The 19,908-nt window shown below is 49.2% G+C and overlaps 10 protein-coding genes across 10 annotated transcripts; 6 read left to right on the top strand and 4 right to left on the bottom strand.

Moving 5' to 3' along the window:
- The first annotated feature begins 336 nt into the window (after positions 1 to 336).
- BT62DRAFT_984280 (acetyl-CoA synthetase-like protein) lies at positions 337 to 2,737 on the top strand. The gene is made up of 9 exons (XM_043189848.1): positions 337 to 737; positions 789 to 1,140; positions 1,197 to 1,279; positions 1,329 to 1,489; positions 1,541 to 1,722; positions 1,769 to 2,066; positions 2,119 to 2,137; positions 2,188 to 2,460; positions 2,512 to 2,737. Exons 1-9 carry the CDS (start codon positions 471 to 473, stop codon positions 2,602 to 2,604), a joined length of 1,728 nt encoding a protein of 575 aa, XP_043044479.1. The 5' UTR covers positions 337 to 470; the 3' UTR covers positions 2,605 to 2,737.
- A 71-nt stretch (positions 2,738 to 2,808) lies between these two features.
- Positions 2,809 to 4,582, top strand: BT62DRAFT_926639 (uncharacterized protein). The gene is made up of 3 exons (XM_043185083.1): positions 2,809 to 3,001; positions 3,063 to 3,910; positions 3,975 to 4,582. The coding sequence occupies exons 1-3, from the start codon at positions 2,977 to 2,979 to the stop codon at positions 4,503 to 4,505; spliced, it is 1,404 nt and encodes a 467-aa protein (XP_043044478.1). The 5' UTR covers positions 2,809 to 2,976; the 3' UTR covers positions 4,506 to 4,582.
- Positions 4,583 to 4,957: 375 nt separating this feature from the next.
- Positions 4,958 to 5,852, bottom strand: BT62DRAFT_1000215 (uncharacterized protein; the record flags this gene model as incomplete). Its single annotated transcript, XM_043176628.1, has 3 exons — positions 4,958 to 5,420; positions 5,475 to 5,632; positions 5,682 to 5,852. The coding sequence occupies 3 exons, from the start codon at positions 5,850 to 5,852 to the stop codon at positions 4,958 to 4,960; spliced, it is 792 nt and encodes a 263-aa protein (XP_043044477.1).
- Positions 5,853 to 5,873: 21 nt separating this feature from the next.
- Positions 5,874 to 6,763, top strand: BT62DRAFT_926638 (uncharacterized protein). Its single transcript, XM_043185082.1, has 3 exons — positions 5,874 to 5,981; positions 6,037 to 6,105; positions 6,158 to 6,763. Exons 1-3 carry the CDS (start codon positions 5,902 to 5,904, stop codon positions 6,603 to 6,605), a joined length of 597 nt encoding a protein of 198 aa, XP_043044476.1. The 5' UTR covers positions 5,874 to 5,901; the 3' UTR covers positions 6,606 to 6,763.
- Positions 6,764 to 6,782: 19 nt separating this feature from the next.
- Positions 6,783 to 11,097, top strand: BT62DRAFT_388634 (WD40 repeat-like protein). Its single transcript, XM_043180753.1, has 14 exons — positions 6,783 to 7,010; positions 7,061 to 7,225; positions 7,275 to 7,349; positions 7,405 to 7,511; positions 7,562 to 7,692; positions 7,747 to 7,942; positions 7,992 to 8,412; positions 8,468 to 8,657; positions 8,712 to 8,919; positions 8,970 to 10,196; positions 10,249 to 10,345; positions 10,410 to 10,495; positions 10,547 to 10,680; positions 10,733 to 11,097. Exons 1-14 carry the CDS (start codon positions 6,827 to 6,829, stop codon positions 11,088 to 11,090), a joined length of 3,579 nt encoding a protein of 1,192 aa, XP_043044475.1. The 5' UTR covers positions 6,783 to 6,826; the 3' UTR covers positions 11,091 to 11,097.
- Positions 11,098 to 11,509: 412 nt separating this feature from the next.
- Positions 11,510 to 11,899, bottom strand: BT62DRAFT_1000213 (uncharacterized protein; the record flags this gene model as incomplete). Its single annotated transcript, XM_043176627.1, has 1 exon — positions 11,510 to 11,899. One exon carries the CDS (start codon positions 11,897 to 11,899, stop codon positions 11,510 to 11,512), a length of 390 nt encoding a protein of 129 aa, XP_043044474.1.
- Positions 11,900 to 12,348: 449 nt separating this feature from the next.
- Positions 12,349 to 13,776, top strand: BT62DRAFT_926636 (uncharacterized protein). Its single transcript, XM_043185081.1, has 8 exons — positions 12,349 to 12,370; positions 12,574 to 12,608; positions 12,665 to 12,828; positions 12,884 to 13,041; positions 13,102 to 13,237; positions 13,287 to 13,409; positions 13,460 to 13,633; positions 13,685 to 13,776. Exons 3-8 carry the CDS (start codon positions 12,699 to 12,701, stop codon positions 13,690 to 13,692), a joined length of 729 nt encoding a protein of 242 aa, XP_043044473.1. The 5' UTR covers positions 12,349 to 12,370; positions 12,574 to 12,608; positions 12,665 to 12,698; the 3' UTR covers positions 13,693 to 13,776.
- Positions 13,680 to 15,297, bottom strand: BT62DRAFT_941600 (uncharacterized protein). Its single transcript, XM_043187796.1, has 7 exons — positions 15,189 to 15,297; positions 15,041 to 15,133; positions 14,870 to 14,990; positions 14,454 to 14,821; positions 14,176 to 14,399; positions 14,030 to 14,123; positions 13,680 to 13,977 (listed from the first exon to the last, which is right to left on the bottom strand). Exons 1-7 carry the CDS (start codon positions 15,256 to 15,258, stop codon positions 13,760 to 13,762), a joined length of 1,188 nt encoding a protein of 395 aa, XP_043044472.1. The 5' UTR covers positions 15,259 to 15,297; the 3' UTR covers positions 13,680 to 13,759.
- BT62DRAFT_926633 (anaphase-promoting complex, subunit 10) lies at positions 15,090 to 16,293 on the top strand. Its single transcript, XM_043185080.1, has 5 exons — positions 15,090 to 15,574; positions 15,623 to 15,683; positions 15,735 to 15,913; positions 15,968 to 16,069; positions 16,116 to 16,293. Exons 1-5 carry the CDS (start codon positions 15,450 to 15,452, stop codon positions 16,189 to 16,191), a joined length of 543 nt encoding a protein of 180 aa, XP_043044471.1. The 5' UTR covers positions 15,090 to 15,449; the 3' UTR covers positions 16,192 to 16,293.
- On the bottom strand, positions 16,204 to 19,855 carry BT62DRAFT_926632 (uncharacterized protein). Its single transcript, XM_043185079.1, has 9 exons — positions 19,455 to 19,855; positions 19,303 to 19,397; positions 18,802 to 19,246; positions 17,936 to 18,748; positions 17,762 to 17,890; positions 17,442 to 17,710; positions 17,223 to 17,391; positions 16,606 to 17,160; positions 16,204 to 16,555 (listed from the first exon to the last, which is right to left on the bottom strand). Exons 1-9 carry the CDS (start codon positions 19,650 to 19,652, stop codon positions 16,361 to 16,363), a joined length of 2,868 nt encoding a protein of 955 aa, XP_043044470.1. The 5' UTR covers positions 19,653 to 19,855; the 3' UTR covers positions 16,204 to 16,360.
- Between the last annotated feature and the right edge of the window lie 53 nt (positions 19,856 to 19,908).

The following is a 19,908-nucleotide window of genomic DNA, read 5'->3' as shown; positions in this document are numbered from 1 at the left end:
GCTCGCAAAACACCCCAGGCTTCAGCCAACCGCAGGATCAAACGAACCAATTAGCCCACCACGAGGGCACAAAATACCATACATGTCCGTTACTCTACTCCACACTACACGCCAAAACACCCGGGGAACTCAGAAGGAAGAACGGAGGGACTGGAACAAGAGGGAAAGAGGATCCTGAGGCCCTGTACCTCCACCGCGTCTTAGTAGTTAGCTTACTTGTTGCGGTTAATCAAATGCTGAGGACAAAAAAAAAAAAAAAAAAAGTATGTAGTTGGACACGCTAGCGTCATAGGCACTCCGGTCCTCGGTCCGAATAGATCCGGACATTCGGCAATTCGGCAATTCGGCAATGTGTTGGTACCGGCTATATGCAAAGCCGAAACTTTTCAGCGCTTCCTGCTTCTTGATAATGTGGGGAAGATGAGTGTCTTTCTCATCTTTTCTGTGTTTCCCATCTTTCTCTTGCAGCCATGTATGTGCAGTCGTCCTTCCCGGAACCTCCACCGCTCACGGACACCAACGCCTACAACGTCTTGCTGAATCGACCTGATCAACGGGAGTGGAAGGACTACACTCTTCACATTGATGTCGTTACCGGCAGGAGGCGCTCATTTTATGAATTTAAAGAAAGGGTGCACGACGCGGCAGCTGCCCTAGGGGGACTGGTATCGGACGGCTGCTTGGGTATCAGTGCTGAAAACGATGAAATGGTGGGAATCATAAGTGAGAATTCTTCGGCAAGTTCATCACTGGTAAATTTAAACCAATTCTGAAGTCACTTCCTCTAGGATTATGTTGTACTGGTACAATCGCTGTTGTACCTGGCGACTCCGTTCGCCCTGATATCCTCATATTCCACTGCCTTCGAGCTCGTGCATGCATTAAAGCTGGCTAAAGTAACTACCATTTTCGTTCAGGCGCGGCTGTTTCCTTTAGTCTTGTCCCAAGCAAAAGAGGCAGGATTGTCAAGGAAGAGGATATTTATTCTGGGTGGACGTGTCAGGGGCCGCAAGTCCTTTTCCGATATGATATCTCATGTCAAGGTCAATATACCAATTTACGAGAACAAGATTCGTTCTGCACGAAAGGACACACTGGCGTATCTTGTTTTCTCTAGTGGCACCAGTGGCCTACCTAAGGGTAATGTGGTTCTTTCCGATTTTTATCCTTTCGCATATGTATAAATGGTTTTGCAGCTGTAATGATCACCCACGGAAACTTGATCTATTCTATTTATCAGTCCTTCGTGATGGGTAAGGCAACGGTTCCGGTATCGTCTGTAGGTCTCTTGTTCTTTCTTATCGAATATGTATTTAGTTTTTTTCTAGCTTCTTGCTACACCGGAAGGCATACCAATAACACTTGCGTTCCTTCCTATGCACCATAGCTTTGGTCTGCACGCATACTGCTTCCGGTCCTTTATAGTCCCCCACACCTATGTTATATTTCCAAAGTGGAATCTTGCAGCCGCTATGAAAGCTATACCCAAGTACGAGAACCACCGCTCTACATGGTTATCATATTGAAGGCAAGCTTGTAGATATCACATCACGAACATCGCACTTGTTCCTTCGGTTGTACATCAAATAGCAAATCATCCCAGGCTCAATAAACAAGTTTTTAAGAGCGTGAAATCTATTGGTTGTGGGGCCGCTTATCTACCCAAAGACCTAGCCGACAAATTTTTAACTATTCTTCCGCCTGACGTCGAGCTCACCGAAGGTGCGTTTGGTTTTCATTGGTAAGACCGCGCTTACCGTCCATCCAGGCTATGGAATGTCTGAAGCTACGATTGCCGCACTCACAAAGCCAGGCTCGGGTTCTTTGGGCGGTCGCCTGAAACGAATCAAAGGAAGCACAGGCGTTCTGCTACCTGGTGTCGAAGCCCGGCTTTTGCGTGATGATGGCACAGAAGCAGACTTCGATGAAGTTGGAGAGTTATATATTAAGAGCCATAATGTTTCTCCAGGTTACTGGAATGACGAGAAGGCGACCCGGGAAGCGTTTGATGATGGTTGGCTAAGGACTGGTGACAAATTCACCGTCGACAAAGATGGATATTTCTTGTCAGTACCCCCCCTGTACTTCAGCGACTCGACGTTGACTTTCCAACGACAGCTTCGCAGATAGAGCGAAGGTAAAGCTCTTCCTCTTCCACTGAAGCCATTTCCTCACTGGCATTGTCAGGACACTCTCAAAGTTTCAGGATCCCAGGTTGCACCTGTCGAGATAGAGGATGTCCTTTTGGCGCATCCGGAGGGACTGATATCGGATGCTACCGTAGCCGGGGTAAGCGGGGGACGGACGTCAGATGAAAAGGTCCCTCGGGCCTGGGTAGTGCTGAGCCCAGCTGGTAAGAAGAAGGGCAATGCAGAAGTTATCAAGGCACTCGAGTCCTGGCATCAAGGGAGTTTGAGCAAATACAAGTGGCTTCGAGGCGGTATTGAGATTGTGAAGGAGGTGGGTCGATGGTTTTTCTCTCCAGGTCACCAATTCATTAATACGACATAGATTCCGAAATCACCCACCGGAAAGACTCTGCGCCGTATTCTGGTTAATAAGTATGAGAAACGGATTGCTAAGCGGTTGAAAAGCAAACTTTGAATTCTCTGCTCCGGGGCTCGGAAAGAGTCGTTTTGTGCATTTGAGCATGGATATCCGAACTTGAGTGTGCATGGCCATTACGGGCCACTGCGTGGGCAAATAAGGCTGAATGAAATCATGAATCATTGTCTTCTAATCCCTTGTCCGAGGAAGCGTGACATTCGTTCAAGATCATCAGGATGATAATATCGATTGAGGTGTGGTCAACACGTGTATCAAGACATCTCGGAACTGCATGCCAAAGCCCCGTGGAAGCTGGAACGACATACAAACCCGTACATATGGAACCCATACCCCTTCCTTCCATTGCGCCCTCACTGTGTCCAGACTCAGGCCAACAGCTACTTGAAATAACGAATTGCGACATCACAAATGCACAACTGGGCCGAGGCCAGTGGTGAGTGCCCGTCTGCAAGCACCATAACGAGTCTAATTATTGACGCTCGGACTGCGCGCAGAATCTGGGGTTCTCTATCTTGTCAACGATCATCGAGGGAAAAGATTGGTTCGTCGACCTCGACCTCCACCGACTTCGCCACCACTCGACGAAGACTTCGATGCTGTCACGCAGGAGTGCACCACTCGAGGTCCAGAGACCGAGTGGGGCACGAGAGTTAGAGATTCCTGGGTGCCCACGTCCCCTCCTCTCGACGAGGACTTTGATGCAGTGACATATACGGTTGTTACTGGCGCGCCACAGGCTGACGTGGAGACGGACTACTATGAAGAGAAGCCTCGGACAGAGACCGCCCCTAGTGTCTCCGAGTGCAAACTCCACCGTCGCGACCGCAGCATCGCGAGTATCAGCCAGCGACCGACGTGGGGATATGAAGAGTTTGGGATGGAGGACCGTGACTATGAGTACAAGCAGCACAGACGCGACATGTCTAGGTCACTGGGGTCGAAAAAAGCCCTCGAATCTGGCGTTGGTAGGCTGGCGCTAGAGAGGCTTAATGGAAGCTCGATGAGGCTGAGGAGGGTCAGCGAGTCTGTGCTAGAGCACGGAAAGGCTAGAAGGATGAATGGAAGTACAGGCAGGAGAGCACCAAGGACTGGGCCTAAGGCTGGACAGGAGTTCGACGTCGTACATGACCAGATTCTTGAAGACGGGCCGGAGAGAACTGTGACGATCTCGACATGGCGCGAGAGAGTTGCAAAGGAGGCGAAATATGAAGATATGAGCGTCTATTATATGACGCAGGGCGACTACGAAATGCAAGAGACAAAGGAGAGCCCTCCATCCAGAGGTCCAAACTCGAAGGGGAAAAACCAGGAGACACCTGCGAGCCATTGGTTATCACACGAGGTGAGCCAAGGAATGCCGTGGTGTATTAAAAAAATTAAATTTACCGATATGTTCTTCTCTGTAGAATGTCAACGGCATACACAGTCGCGCCTCACCCATTCAATATGTCGTTGCTTCCGACGGGCAACGGTCTTTTTCACCGGCATCTAAATCTCGAGCCCCTCCTCGTGACCGTGCCTCACCCAAGGGGTTTCGTTCCGGGGCATCACCAAGTCCACGAGGTTCAACGTCGCAGGCTCGACGGACGACAGTTGAGGGGACTTCGAGTTCACATACCCCACTGCGTACATCCACCCCGAACAAAAGTCTGCAATCACCAACACCCTTTATACCGACTCGTTCAGGATCAACGATAAGTAGCATACGATCAATAGCTACGACCACTTTCCAGGAGGTTTTGTCATCTTGTGAACCATCCTTACTGCACGTTGCGCCAGCGCTTGTGAGTCTGGGAATAAAGAGCGTGGAGCATTTGCGCGCCGTTGGGCGACTTACGGAGGAGGTCAGGGATAGAGAGGTAAGAGATGGAGCGTTGAAGAAAGGGCTAACCGTTATGGAATGGGCAATATTATTAGATAAATTGCGGTCCCTCTGACTTTTGGCCCAGGTCTCTCTGGAACCAACGGATGGTGTATATGCATGTTCGAATTTATGTAAATGATCTGTAAAATGATGTGGATCCTTAAGAACTCTGATTCAATGTAACTCCGTGCTTATTATTTATGAACAACGTCTTGTGTTTCCCAACGCCGATTTGCGTGTACCTTGCGTTGAATTTCGTTGAAAAGTCTGGGGCATACGAAGAACGATGTTTCGTGCCGCATCGCATCCACTCAGGTATCGAATGCCGTGACACCACCAATCTACACGCCTTCACGTACGTTTCCTTCCTAGTACTTGCCTTCTGTGCCTAGTCGTTGAAATTGGTGCCTTTCACTGGCAATACTTGACCCTGAAGGGCTAATGGAAAGGGAACCTTGAGTTCATCTAATGAGTTACACCACACATTATATTCGATGTCAACCATAGAATGAAAGACATACAAGATTACTCTCGTCCCCATCTAACACCCGGTTCGTATTGTCTCGAGTTGGCATCCCATCGTTGACGGTCCCGCTCCCTTTCCTTCTCCCGGAATGTGTCATCATAGTTCCCCGGAAGTATCCTGTGCTGATCACGATAAGGTGGTGTTGCAGGTGATCTGCTTCGACGTCGAGGGTGATCATCATCATAATCTCTTCGTTCCCGAGAACGGGGACGAGGCGATCTTGAGCGAGAGCTGGAGTATTCCCTTCGTCTTCGGGTTTCGATGCTGACATGTCTCTCCCGTCGCTCTAGACGACGCTGTTCCTTCTTTGCTCTCTTTTCTTCCTTCCGTTCAGCCTTTCTGCGCCGTCTTTCTTCCTTTTCCAACGCGTGTTGATCGGGAGAAGTTGCATCCTCGATGGACTTTAAAGTAGAAGTAGTTTCCTCCTTCGCGACGGCACCTTTGGCGTTTGGAGCAAATCCACTAGAAATCAGGGTCAGTGTGAGGCCAATGCCAGTCAAATAAAGTGTGACGCACAGTGCGACAGAGAGCGCCTCAGCCTCAGCCTCCTTTATCTTTCTGATTTCTTCTAGTCTCTCTGTCTCTGAGTCTACAATGTCTCTGTTGTACCAGTGGACATCCTTGTTTTTCTGCCAACGTCCTGTTGGGGCATTGATACTGTGACCTAGATAGTTCTGTAACACATTATTAGACATGGAAACCATTGAAATAGAAAGCGATTACCTCTCTGTCCTTGTCCGCAGAGACATCCGACCATTTGAATTCAGCCTGTCCACCGCGAGTGCCGCCTCGAATTGGTTCGAACATGGTAGGAGAAGAGCCTTGGAAAGTAACATAACCAAACAAGGAAGGAAGCGCCCTTGCTTTTGCAGGGCAGCTCGTTGCTCCACCCATCGCCTCCTGGTAGCTCCTGGTGTACCATCTTACGACCTTCACGCCCAAAATGCGTTTCTTCTTTCTCGCTGTCACTGCTCTTTTCGTTGCCATTGCAGAGGCGCAGCTGACGGAAACAATTGTTGATGCGTAAGTCTGCTGCGCATGAGCGAGCTCGCACTGCTGATATAGAGGATGCGTTCAGGAACGCCGAGTCGGTGGTCATCGTAGTTTCTACAAACACACTGTTGGGAGTTGTTACCACTCAGACGCTGTGAGAATTTTCAGCGAATTATTTGCGTTTTAACAATATTCAATGTTTTTAGGGAAACGCTGACTGGGACGTCTCGTACCACAGCAACGACGGCTCTTACCACAGCAACAACGACGGCTCTGACGACGGCTGCCACAGCTACGACGGCGACCACAAACACGGATACCACTACCACAGTCGCTCAAGTCGTTGGCGCTCCAGCTTCGACGTCCGGAACCCCTCATGGGCCGACGCCCTATACATACACCACCACTATCGATGGTATCACAACATTGATAGTGGACACTTTCACGCCAACATTCCCTGCCACCACGCCTACAACAGCCCCTGCTACTGGGTCGATAATGGCCTTTAGCGAGTACGAGTCCATATACGGAACACCAAGTGCTGCGAGTTCCAAGGCTTCGCCGGTGGTCCTCGTATCGCAAAAGGCATTGATGGGAATGGTCGTGACGACGGTGGTCTGTTTGCTGGGTGGGGTTTGGACAATACTTGCATGAGAGTAGTACTTGGACAAAGACATGGTCGACGCTGCATCTGCATAATATCCTGCTTTCTTCTCTTCATTATGCACTTGAAGGACTATATATCTATTATATCCCTGTAATTACCCATGCTGTAGCAGCGACCTTTGAATCGATGAGCTATGTAATCGTCACGAGGTGCAACTTGTCCTTCTTGTTGCCATCATCATCTTTCCTCGGCGAGACGCGTCGACCTTATGTCTGCTCCCCAGCTGAGCATTCAGACATCGCTGACCCTCAACGACCTCTTCTCCGACTCCCGCACTCATGGATACTCTGGGCCTAGTCGCAACGTACGCCTACAAAGAGCCTGCGCCAACGGCAGAAGTGCTATATGCAAGAGCGAAGATGGTTCCCGCTGTGCAGTGGCAGGCAAAGAATGTTGGTATTCGCGTCGTTATCGACAGTCTGAGCTGATGGACGTTTCATAGCTCTTCGCGTACTGACCATCTTGGACCCCACTCAGGCCAGAACTTCCGAGCATAAAGCTGCTGTTGGACGCGGCGGCCATCGAGTAGAAGCCTCTCGCAATCTCTGGGAAGGAAGCGGTCTGAAGATAGACAGTGCCAGTACTGATGTCGCCTGGGGTTTTGGTCGTAAGTCTCGCGTCCATTTTCAGTTTTCTCTGACACTCATGGACGACAGAGTTCAACAACAAGATATTGACGAGCGCTCGTAACGGAGAAATTATCATGTGGGACTTGGTGAAATCTAAGTATGGTCCGTAGTGCAACATCGACGACCTTTCATTCCTTTTGACATGTTGTTTATACAGAACGACGGACGAAGGACCATACGCGTTCGATACACAAGCTTTCAGTGTCTTCCATTGTTCACCATTACTGTGTTACTGGATCGTCTGATGGCGATTTGCGCATATGGGTCAGTCTGTTGACACCCCTTACCTTTGCGTTGACGCGAATATCTGGAAGGATATTAGGGATCTCAGCAAGTCTATCAACCGCATACGTTATCCTACCACAGTGCGGAGTGCAGTCTTCTCTCCTGTAAACTCCCACCCACTGCAAGTTGTGGTCGGTTTAGATAACGGTAGCCTGTATCGGTCTGTCAATAAGGAAAGCTATTCGACCACACTTGTACTGATTCCGTTATGCAGATGGGATTTACAGATGGGTCAACGTGGGCAGTTGGATCGTATACCTGTCGCGCACACAGCGCCTGTAACGGCCCTCGATTGGTGTTATACAGCTTCCAATACGATGCCAGGTGCGCCGACTATGGTTCCAGGTGGGGATATCCCGAATGGTGGTCTAGGATGGATAGTTTCTGGTGGACTGGATCGTTGTGTAAAGGTCGATATACTTACGAATATGCTTTTTATCTTTTTGAATTCTAATACAGGTTTGGGACCTGACATGGCCATCGACTTGGGTCCATATCCCTCACAAAGCAACATACACTCTACATCCTTCGTTTCCAGTTCGTCAGGTTCAGTGGCGCCCGTCATACGAATGCGAGATCGCCATAGTGTCGAATGCTGAGCTCGGAACGGGCTCTAATCCAGACATGTCTCAACCGTCGGCTCTTGCAGGAACCGCCGAAAGAGGAAACCGTACCTTTGGACTTGATGTTGCTGGATTTGGTGGTCGAGATGCGTCTCAGAACGGAGTAAACAAGGACAGCAACTCGGGTTTGGCACCAGGAATGAAGGCACCCAATGTCGTAGTTGGAATGGGCGATGCAATCGAAATCTGGGATGTGCGAAGAGGTTGGATAGCAAAGTGGTCTGTAACAGGTTCTGCGATAGAGGGTGGTGTCACGGGTCAGTTGTTCATTTTTCTCCCAAATACTTGCCTTCAATGCACACATTTACGCAGATATGACATTCGGAGACTCACATGCCATTTGGGCGCAGCATTCGTCTGGAATGTTTTCTCAGATTGATCTCAGAGATGCTACCAAGCCTCTTGATGCGATCACGAAGGTATCCGCAAGTTGGGAGGCTTCTGGCACCCTAGCGTTCGTATCCAATGACAAGAAGCTTTGGGAACCACCTTATGACGATGTGTACGTCCTTTCGGAATTCGTACCGTTTTCTGGACGCTGAAGAAATGGTAAAAGATCCCCGGAGCAACGCGAACGGATGCCCCAATATGGGAAGTCAAAACTTAAAGCTCTGGGAGACAGTCCATACGTTCCAGAATGCCAGGCAACGGGCACCTACAATCTACCAGGAGCTGAACATGAAGTAGCGGCTTTCACCAGATTAGCGAAAGGTTACAGATTCAAAGGTGAAGATCGGAAACAAATATGTGCTCTCAATGCACAGGTGAGATTCGATTGATCATTGCCCATGGGCATATGCTGATGTCAATCCAGCTGGCCTTTCAGACAGGGAGAAATCGCGCGGGACAAGTGTGGTTGCTTGTTGAGGCCTCACTGGCTGACTTAGTGCCAGAACCTGAAGATGAAAATGGAAGTGCTGGTGTCCATTCGAATCCAGTGAAACTATTTTCGGCGCCTGGTAATGTTCCGTCGTCTCCATCTCCTGGGAGGCATAGTCTTCCTCTTGAGAGAACAGACTCGTCGGCCACTCTGACGAAGAAAGTCAGCCCTGGTCGGGGTTCCGGGTATAATGTTGACCCTGGATCTGCACAGCGCAGTGTTTCCGGTTCACGTCGAATGACACCATCATCGTCTAAGAATTCTTCACCAAGACAAGGCGTTTCCCCTCTTCCTCCAGGTACACCATCACCGTTGGGAAGAAGAGATTCAGGAGAGTCCCCAATGATGCGACGTCCTTCTGTATATCGTCGGCCGTCCGTGTCGATTCACAGTTCAAGCCCTGGAGACAGAAGTACCAGCAGTCTCCGACACGTCGGGGAGGGTGCTTTAGATGATTCCGACTCATCTCCAAGCGGGAATGAAGACGATGTGGAAATGGCAGGCGATGGTCCTACTAGCGGCGATGAAGGCGTCCAGATACCTTTCTCGCCTAATCATCCTGCAAGGAGGTCATCATCAGTACTCCCCAGTCCGCTCTCCCATGTCATTGGCCATTCACGCTGGTCGGATCATGAAGAGGACAATGAAGAGGATGACGATGACGATGACGACGCGTCGCCATCACCTCGCTCCACTGATTCAGAATATGATGACAATCATGAGTCGCCCCGACCTTCACCACGTTTGCCTTCAAGGTCCAGCTCGTCAAAGAGATCAACAAGACCGAGTTCTCTTCTAAAGAAATCTCGTAGCCGTAGTTCAACTATCGCTTCTCTGCCGGGTCCCGGTTCCACAAAACCGCTGAAGCTCAGGACTTCACAGAGCAGCATTAAAACTGTTACTGTGGGAGAAGGCCTCCAGTCTGAAAGTGCGAATGGCATCAAGACCGAGGAGACCGCTCGTGACGTAACTCATCAGAAAGAGAAGAGCACGACTATTTCCGAAGCCATGTTAGATGTGGGCGAAGGAGATGGTAGTTTCCCCGCTGTTGTTGTCGATGTGACAGATAGACGCCAAGATCTCGTTCGGTTGGAGGAGAAAAGGTGTCGAGATTTGGCATGGGAGGCCTTGCGCAACGCTCTCGATGACTTTGCTGATGAGGTGTGTGAAACAAACATATTGAATGAAATATGCCAAACTTAATACCATAAAGGGTGACATGCAAATGTGTGCGATGTTGTCTGTTCTAGTGGCCAAAGAACTCCGCATAGATAAACGAAGAGTCGTTGGCTTCCTTGACTCCTACATTGGTAACTCTTGTCATTTAAGATTCCGCGGTTGGATATTAATGAAGATGCGTTTGTTCATATCCAGATAAACTTGCCAGGCTGCGACTACACACTTGTGCTGCGTATTTGCGGAAGGTCTGTGAGGCTGAGGAGATTCGACAGGCCAGTCAGGTGGGCACGATTTTGCTCTGTTGGCATGTAGTGCTCATAAATGATGTAAAGCTTGAAACTACCATCTATACTTCATGCGGTCGATGCCGCAAAGCACTGGCACTGCCTCTTGGTACGACTGACCGCAACGCAGGTTACTGGCTCTGTTCGGCGTGCAAAGCGCCGCCGGCAATGTGTAACATATGGTACAGCATATTTTCTGTTTCACCATTACTGCGATTGATGAAGATCTGGTAGTCGACTTCCTGTCCGCGGCCTTCTTTTCCAGTGTTCAATATGCTCTCACGGTGGCCATCATGTCTGCTATCAGCGATATTACATGCAACGACCAATGGTGCACCTTCCAAAGTCGTTTCTGCCGGCTACAGCCGCCACTGAAGATCATCGGGGGCGATCAGTTGCTCGTAGCTCTACAGAGACCGTTGTAGATGATGATAGCAGTTCGACCACTAGTGCCGTGAGCACGGTTGATGTGCAAACATCCGAAACTACGAATACCGTGATGGACAAGATGAGTGATTTCATAGGTCATCCGTGCGCGGCTGGTTGTGGACATTTTTGTTGGGCAGCAAACGGTTCCAATGATAGCGTATGATGACAATGAAGATGTCAATAAATTCGAGTGCATTTCTGGGCATTTATATGATTCCTTGAAGAAATGTTACGAACATTTTTCAGATCTACATTTAAGCTTGGGTTGAAACCGAAGAGTTGTACTCGTTCACGTACATCATCTTGAAAGAGCCCATGGAATGACATCCCTCTCATCTATCTGCGCCGCCGCACGAGACCAAGGCCGCCTCTTTTCCAGTACGGATTCACGTTCTCAAGTCTTGCCGAATATGCCCACGAGAAAGAATCTACTTCCAGAGCGTCCGTCGTACCCGCGCCGTATATCTAACGATGTTAAACACCCTTGAATCTATCGGTGTTTGTAGAACCTTGTGCCGACATGCGACGTTAAGCGTTTGGTCAGCCTATAACTGAAGTATTCATCAGATGCATTGAACTTTGTTACGCGGAGTTTTCAGAGCGACATGATGGCTGGATTACCGTCATTCTATGCCGCTGAACGGACCTCCGCAACATCATAAAGGCGCTTGCGAACTTGCGACTCTGCTTGCCGTCCCAAGTTAATGTCTGCTTCATGCACTCAAATGGTGGATGTCGTAGATACGGAGCGAAACGTACGTTGACAGCCCATTCCGCATTTTTCTGATTTAATGCCCAGGCTTGTTCGATACCACGTGAACTTGAAGAAACCAGTGCACCTCCGCCGTATGAAAGGTGGCAACCACCACCAGCGTACACACCGCCGTGTTTGGGACCTCCGCCCGTGAAATATCTTTGGCTCTTTGGATTTTGTACGTCGCCCCTTCTGAACTTGAACGTCTGAACGTCCATCCTTGGCTCACTAGCCTTGTGTCTCCCGCTGCAACGTATATTTCCCCTGTTATTTGCTTCAAGGCGGAATATAACGTCAGATGGATTATCAAAAAGGGTTCGTAGAACAAAAATATGATGGGCCAGTATTTTTTTGATGCTGACAAGTAGTCTCTTCTTCGTTGGTGCATTTTTATTGATCATAAAAGTTGGGCTTGTGATAAAGAGTTAGCACTGGCAGACTAGCACTGTGGCATATCTGTGAATGGTGCTTTGATCCAACATGAACACCAGACGCTCTAAATCAGAGTCCGTACAGACACTCTGCACAAAAAACGTACACAGGCCCTGACTAATTCATTCCTCGACGACGGAGATTCCCTTGCATCGAAGATTCTCGGCACAATCCGGCCATCGCACCAAGTATGGCCAAATATTACAAAACTATATATAACGCATTGTTTCTCTTTCTTTTCCCACCATCTACAGCTAGTGAGTCGCGTTTCTGCCTATTTTCTCCTCTTTTTCTCTATGATGCTACTCATGTAATTTGCGTTCGATTGCTGTCGGTCTCACACCAAAGGGATCACTTGCCAGTGCATCCTGGGGCTGACGGTATGAGACAACTTTTTTCTACCTGATTTTTCATTTTCTTGTGTCTTGATTTTTTGCCCATAGCTCACGTATTCTTACAGGTAATCTGAATTATCTTCCTTTTTTTTTTTACGACGTGAGAGCGTTCGTGATCGCGTTTCAATTGTGTGGTTGTTGAATAATACATCCCAGTTTGTAATACCCTTTCTCGTGAACACATACCACCATGTCCGAACAACAACAGGCGGCTGCTGGCCCTTCCTCAATGACGAATACAGACACCGTGGTGAATACGTCGCAGCCAAAGTCCGATTTCAAAGTCTATAAACCTTCTGACGTGATCGCCACCGTTCCCTGTAAGCACTAAATTGAATTCGCTACAATCAGACGTTGACGACGAATTCTACGTAGCCGCATTACCAGATGAATACTTTATCCCCACCTCGTCAGACTTGAAAGCCGCTCAGTCACAGCTGGCCGCGCGTACCCAGGCGCTTACGAATGCACCGTTGCAGTTAAAGTCCGTGAAAGAGGCCGAGGATCAGGCAAAGCGGGATCGATGGCCAATTGTGCGTTCTCATCTGATATCTCGTTAAACATTGTTACTTTAGTTACTTATCACGGTGCAGACAACGATACGTATCCGCTTCACCGACAGGACGCAGCTGGAGAAGGCCTTCCCTTCAACAGATAAGATCCGTTCTGTATACGCCTTTGTGAGGGGATTGCTTCGAGAAGATGTGAAGCCCATCAAGTTTATTCTTTGTGCGTATGGGAACATTAATTTTGGCACTGCATACTCATCGTCACATAGATCAGCCCCCAAAGCGAGACCTCAAAGTCTCTGATCTCAAGGTTCGCGACTTGACGCTAGCACAGCTACAACTGGCACCATCATCTGTACTTCTCATTCGGTTTGAAGATGACTCTTTGAATGGTAAATGCAACTTGAACAATGGTCTTTTACGTCGCTAATTGGGTTGTAAGGGTCGCACGTCCCCGCGCCTTTGATCACAAATGTTCTTTCACAGGCCGTTGACTTACCTAGGCCTCCAGAAGTACTGGATACACCCCCACCCAACGTTCCCATGTCTAGGATACCAGGTTCTTCAGGCTCATCCTCTGAAACAAAGAAAGTGCCCAAGTGGTTGAAGCTTGCAAGTACGTCCATTTGCTGATAACTGATCATCTGACGCTGATACGGTTTCTTAGAGAAATAGCTTAATTAGATCAAGTACATAACGCTTATTATAAATGTATTGTAAATGTATGTAGGAATGGAATAGATCAGTACACTGGAAATGTTCTATCAATGTCTCTTGACCAAGCGCGAAGACCTCCAATAACATCTTTGATGGACATGGAGCTGCCAGTTCGGACGCTTCGTAGGGCGTCCGCACCTATCTGTGAATCATTGCCGAGACGACATACGATATATGTCTCTGTTTCATTGTCGCTTGGAAGCTGCTCGGCAGGGTTGGCAACAAGGACGCTGAGAGGAACATCTACATAAATTTCTTTATTTTATTCGCTCGTTCTTTGGGGACGAAGACTTACTTATTGAATAAGGTAACCGACAAATCCCAAATTCTGTTGGAGGTCGAACATCGATGATCTTGACCTTTTTCTTTGCTAATACATCATTAAAGTCCTAAAGAGCAGTATTTAGCAGTAGTCTTACACGGAAACTTCAGTTAACGTACTTGAACGCGTATCCGCCGGTCGGATCGTCCTTCAATCATCCCGCGGCTCTCCCAGTCCGGAGCAGCACCTCCACAGAACTGAACGTAGTCGATATCTTTGATTTCACCAACCTCCTCTCCTTCTGTCCCACATACAGGACAGCTAGCCCTGCGCGACCGAAGTTTGATGCTACGGAACGGGGGTGAACCCAGGGCGGAGAAAACGAGGAGAGATGGTTTCTGGTCTAACGATGGGATATCAGTGATCAGGAAAATACTGCGTCCAAGAAATTACGGACCGTGTAAACCAGTAGCGATTTTGATGGCCTCCAATGCTTGCATGTTGCCAATGACGCCAGTTACTGCACCGAGGATTCCTGTCTCTGCGCATGTCCCCACTGTTTCTGAGGCTGGAGGCGTTGGGAACAGACACCGGTAGCAAGGACCGTCGGGGCCAAGATTGTAGCAACAGAGCTGTCCCTCAAATTTCTGAGCAGCCCCACTCACGAGTGGTTTACCGAGTGCGACCGCAGTGTCTGAGAGTAGATACCGTGTCGGTGCATTGTCTGTGCAGTCGAGGATGATGTCGTATGGCTGCAGAAGATGAAGTGCATTTTGTGGCGTCAAGGCTTCGATTATCACGTCCAGGTTCAGGCGAGAATTCAGTCTGTACCAAATGAGCTTAAATGGCGGGACGTTTGCTAGGTACCCTCACCGTCGAAGTGACTCTGCTGCAGATTCAGCCTTGGGAAGTCCAATGGTACTTTCATTGTGCAGAATCTGTCGTTGTAGATTGGATACTTCTACGACATCGTGGTCGATGATGCCTATTCTTCCTGGCGCAATGTCAGCTAGTATCTCGACGAAAAGGATGATCTGGGTTCACCAAATCCTGCTGCACCCAGATACTGAAGGGCTGGACATCCGAGTCCACCGGCGCCTACGACGACGACGGACGAATTCCGGAGCTTGAGCTGACCTTGGCGATGGATAAGAAACGATGATGGTGGTCGAAAGGTAAGAATGAAAAATACCTGGGAGACCGAATCCATCGAGGATCATCTGCCGCCCGTACCGGCGGTAGTCTTCGATGGGGAGCTCCATGGAAGGCAAGAGGCAAGGAACACTGCTGCAACACGGTCACGGCTTGCCTCTTACCACGATGTCTCTTCCTCCTCCTGGACAGCCTCTGCCTCTCATCGACGACGCCAACCTCAACGCTCCCTTTCTCCTCTCAGGTAAACGATATATAGTACCATTGCTTAAAATCATCGCTATTCAACAGTAACTCAGCCATGAAACGACCACCAATCCTTCCTTGGCCAGATATCTCTTCACGCGCCAAATGGTCCGTGTCCTCTGCAAAATTCGGTTTCGGGGTCGAGTGCTTGCGAGACGGTGATTCTGAGACGTTTTGGCAGTGAGTCCTGACGCGTTGAAATGCCACCGTCGTCGTTAAATCTCCCAGTTCGGATGGTCCCCAGCCTCATTTCATCACCATCGAGTTTCCTCGAAAAATGCCCGTCCAGGTCCGTCTTACTGTTTAAGTTACGCTGCTGTTGCTGACGACATCACCGTAGAAACTGAGCATATACCTCAGTCATCCTCTGGACGACTCGTATACCCCCGCGACGCTTGCCATTCGTGCCGGAACAGGCTCAACGGATCTGCAGGATGTTCGAATAATAACATTGGATAAACCGGATGGCTGGCTAACTTTCGATATCTCATCGGAACCCAACGAGGACGGTGACGGGCTGTATGTCCAGCCCAAATTCAACTAATGATGGTCCTTGATGCCCTTTGTTTCTAGGAAACCCATTTACGCCTACGTGCTCCAGATCATCGTCATGACCAACCACCAGAGCGGTAAGGATACCCATGTTCGGGGTCTACGTGTCTTGGGACCTATCGAGTATGTTGTATTCATCCCCGAAATTTTCTAACTAACATATCCACAGGGACCAGGATCCTCTTGACACAGACGTATTTACGTTCAAAACTCCAGCATACAAAATGTACGAATCAATTCGATAAGCCATTATCATGGCACTGTGTATTACTAGTTGTATCACTATTACATCTCGGACATGTACACACATACAGAATAAACAAAAAAAAACACCTTTCTATCCGGACACACAGTATAAAAGATCCAATAAACATGCAAGGTGCCGTCTAATTATCTCGAAACCAATAAGTCAATTTAAGTGTTCGGGTGGTAGCCAGTGCTGTATGCGTCCGTCATCTTTTGTGTAGGCTGATGCTGCCATTTTTGAGTGTCCGGATACTGACGCCCACTGGCTGAGGTCCTTTCTGTAGTGGGATAGGAAGCTGTGCCATATCCCGGAGATTGTTGTGCTGGAGTCGTAACGCTCCATCTAGCACTTGGTGCAGAACGCTAAACTCGGAGTCAGAAAAAAATAAAAATAAAATCGACCCTCAGCTTACTGGATACGCGTAGCCATTTGATCCATTAGTTATTGACTCCGTGTATTGTCCGTATTGTCCGACAGAAGCTGCTTGTCCATACGGCTGTACATAGGGTGCCGCGTTATAAGAAGAATGTGTTTGAGAGAAGCCGCGTTGTTGGGGTTGGTAATGGGTGAAGGATATGGCCTTCGTTTGAAGCGGATACGATGATTGAGTTTGTGCGGCATGTGAACGTACATCAGACATCTGCTGGTGGTTGTAGTTTTTCGTAGGTTGAGAGTAGGGATTGTATCCAGGATACGCTGGAGCATTGTAATTCCCATAAGAGTTGCTCGTCGACGCGACGGATCCAGGAGCACGCAGCGCAAGGTACTGATCGCGCCCTGCTGCAGGAGGTGGATGCGCATTGGAATAGTGCGACTGTCGTTTTGTCTGTGAACAGTTTCGGCAGATAAATTCCACTTGCTCCCAGTTCCTTCTTGGACGACCAGATCGAAAGTCAGCTTGATCATGACAAGATATATGCTGCCATTTGGAACATGATCCACAGCACATCATAGGAACTCCATCATCCTGAAAACAGAATAGAAGATTCAAGTTAGAACGACTACAGAGCAATCATGAAGGATGCCTACGAGATTTACGCCCCGGCGAAGGCATATCTCGCAATCCAACTCCCAGTCCTCGCCAGCCGGAGTGCGAGATCCACTGGCGACACCGTTCGAAGTACGGTGCCCGGATGTGCCATTCGCTTGTCGGTCGACGGCAGCCCCATTACCAACGACGTCGACCGGCATACCGGCGCTGAAGCAGACGGTCAACATGCATTCATACAGAAGACGCAGAACAATTACCTCTCGCCTTCATCTTTGGCTTCTTGCGCTTCCCGGGCTTCTCGTTCGTTTCTTCGTTGCTCGCGAGCATTCTCCCGTTTCTGACGGGCTTCTTCTTCCTTCTGCTGCCTGGCCTCTGCACGCCTGGCACGACTCATCTTTTCTTCCTCCTCGGCTTTCCTTGCAATTGCCTGACGAGCTTCCTCTCGCACAGATTCCTTGATAGCTATGCGAGATGAGCGTTTGCGATGTACAACAGCTTCCTCGATCTTTTTCTTACGAGCGACTTCCTATAATTCACGTCAAACACAGATCACGGTCAGTTTAGCAGGAACACGTACTCGAAGCTCCTCAGTGATAACTGGAACAATGGAGGTTGTCAAGACCTTGTACAGTGCTTTCTCCGCGTAATGAGTAGCATTCTGCCAGCGCTCCGCTGTGTGCTCCCATTCGTACAATGTAACGCATATCTGACGAGCAGTGAGACAGACTCGACGAGAAGTAAGCTGACTTACGGTCTCCCATTCAATAAAGTCTGTAGGTACCTGGTATTGTTCCTCCAGTTGCTCAATTACAGGTTCCGGAGGGTCCCCTTCCTCATCTCCCTCCTCATCTGCCTCACCTTGATCTTGTTCCTCCTCCTCCTCCTCCTCCTCCTCCTCCTCCTCCTTTTCCTCGTCATCGTCGTCATCGTCATCGTCATCGCCTTTCGCCTTCTCCTCACTTTCTTCGTCGCTCAAATCTGTCAAATCACTTATAGAGCTCCCTTCGCTCTCTAAACCCGTCTTGGACTTCGAATTTTTGCTTCTTGTGTTCCTGTTACCATTAACGCTTTCATTCAACCACTCCTCTGGAACTGCCTGCCACTCATCGTCATTCTGAGTCCCCCTTAGCCGTGCACTGTTTCGTGTCCCCCTTGGAGTGTATTTGGGTGTAGATGCAAGTTGTCGTCGACTTGACGTTCTCAAACCACTATCGCTCCGACTAAAAGCGGCGGCCTGTCGGTTGAGTTCTGCCAACTCCCTGGCCTGCGCGTCAAGCTTGATGTTCGCCTGGGCTTTGGCAGCGCGACTGCGACGACCAACGGGGGAAGAGTCTTCTTTGGCTTTGGCTTTTGCCTTGCCTCTTTTAGGAGGCGGCTCTATGCGTGCACGTTTCGCAAGGCTGGCTTTCCCCTTCCTGTTCTTGACCTTGGGTTCCGGTCTCTTGCGTTTAAGGCTCTTCGAAGACCGCGGGGGTCTCGGAGGCTCTCGTTGTATCCATAATCGGTCGGCACCCACCAGCCAATAGGCATTCCTCTTGGAGTCGTACCCAATGGGTTCGATCCGCTGTGTGAACTTCATTAATGAAACTCAGGTATGAGGAAACATAGGTTATTCACCCAGGTTGCCAAGTCGTCATCCGATTTCATAAGGGTTCGTAGTCGGGTCGCGTTTTGGAATTGCCATTCCATCAAGAGATGCATGGAATCGAGTTTCTCAAGCATGGACAACTCGAGCCAGTCCTTGGACTCTTCTGGCTCCTCTCCCTCCTCCTGTGGAGGCTCTTCTGCAGCAGGAGTCTCAGATTTTATAGTCTCCTCGTTTTGTCCAACATCAGATTTGATTTCTTCAGGCGGAACAGACATAGCTGGCGTCTCATTCTTGACTTTGTCGGCCACCTCAGAGTCCTCAGTCTTTGCACGAGATTGGGAATCCGGTGTGGCGAGTGAAGTTGTCCGAGTGTGAGACATTGACGCGCTAGGGAACGGTTCAGGTCCTATCGGGTTCGCGGCCGGGTCGCGTTTGTAATATTGTTTTCGCAGAGCTGTCTGCCAGTTGTTCGACCTAAAACGCGATCAATACGCGACTTTGACAGTAAAAAAGGTAGTAACGATGCTCACGTTATTTTGCGATCGTACGAAAGCGTATACAACAATCTCTGCATGACGCGGGGCAGATATATGTTGCTTCCCTGTACTAGATCTTCTTCGATGTCCTGGAAAAAAGGACGTTAGTCAAGATGATATAAAGATACCTGGAATATGAAGCCTACATTCAACGATAGGTCGTCCATAGACATCAACTGGGAAAAGGTGAAGAAAAACTGACTTAACGCGGCCCATTTCCAGTTCGTCCGGAGCACGACGAGCTCAGAGGGTAACGTCGGGGCAGGGTAGGGGGCAGCAGAAGGCTGATATGTTGGCTGCTCGACGTAGGTAGTGGTGGTGCGGGTGGAAGCGCGGCGGGGCATCTTGGCGGAGCGATGGTGTCCTTTTATATGAATAGCGAATCAGGCCTGGCCGGCTTCGTCACTAGACCCAAATTGAACCCGGAAAATCGTCGGGCACGCGCTGAGGCACGAGTATGTCACCTCGTCGGTCTGTAATCCGTGCGATAAATAGATAAAAGGTCGTGGTCGCTGGATGGAACGATGTCAACGACGTAGAACAGAACGATGGCACAGTTGCCCAAGCCGCCACTACATCGACCCAAACATGACCAACGAT

The sequence above is a fragment of the Guyanagaster necrorhizus genome (assembly GCF_019112545.1).
Source record: "Guyanagaster necrorhizus MCA 3950 unplaced genomic scaffold BT62scaffold_3, whole genome shotgun sequence".
Taxonomy (NCBI): domain Eukaryota; kingdom Fungi; phylum Basidiomycota; class Agaricomycetes; order Agaricales; family Physalacriaceae; genus Guyanagaster; species Guyanagaster necrorhizus.
The sequence above is the reverse complement of the archived record's forward strand: the minus strand, read 5'-3'. Positions and strand labels throughout refer to the sequence as shown.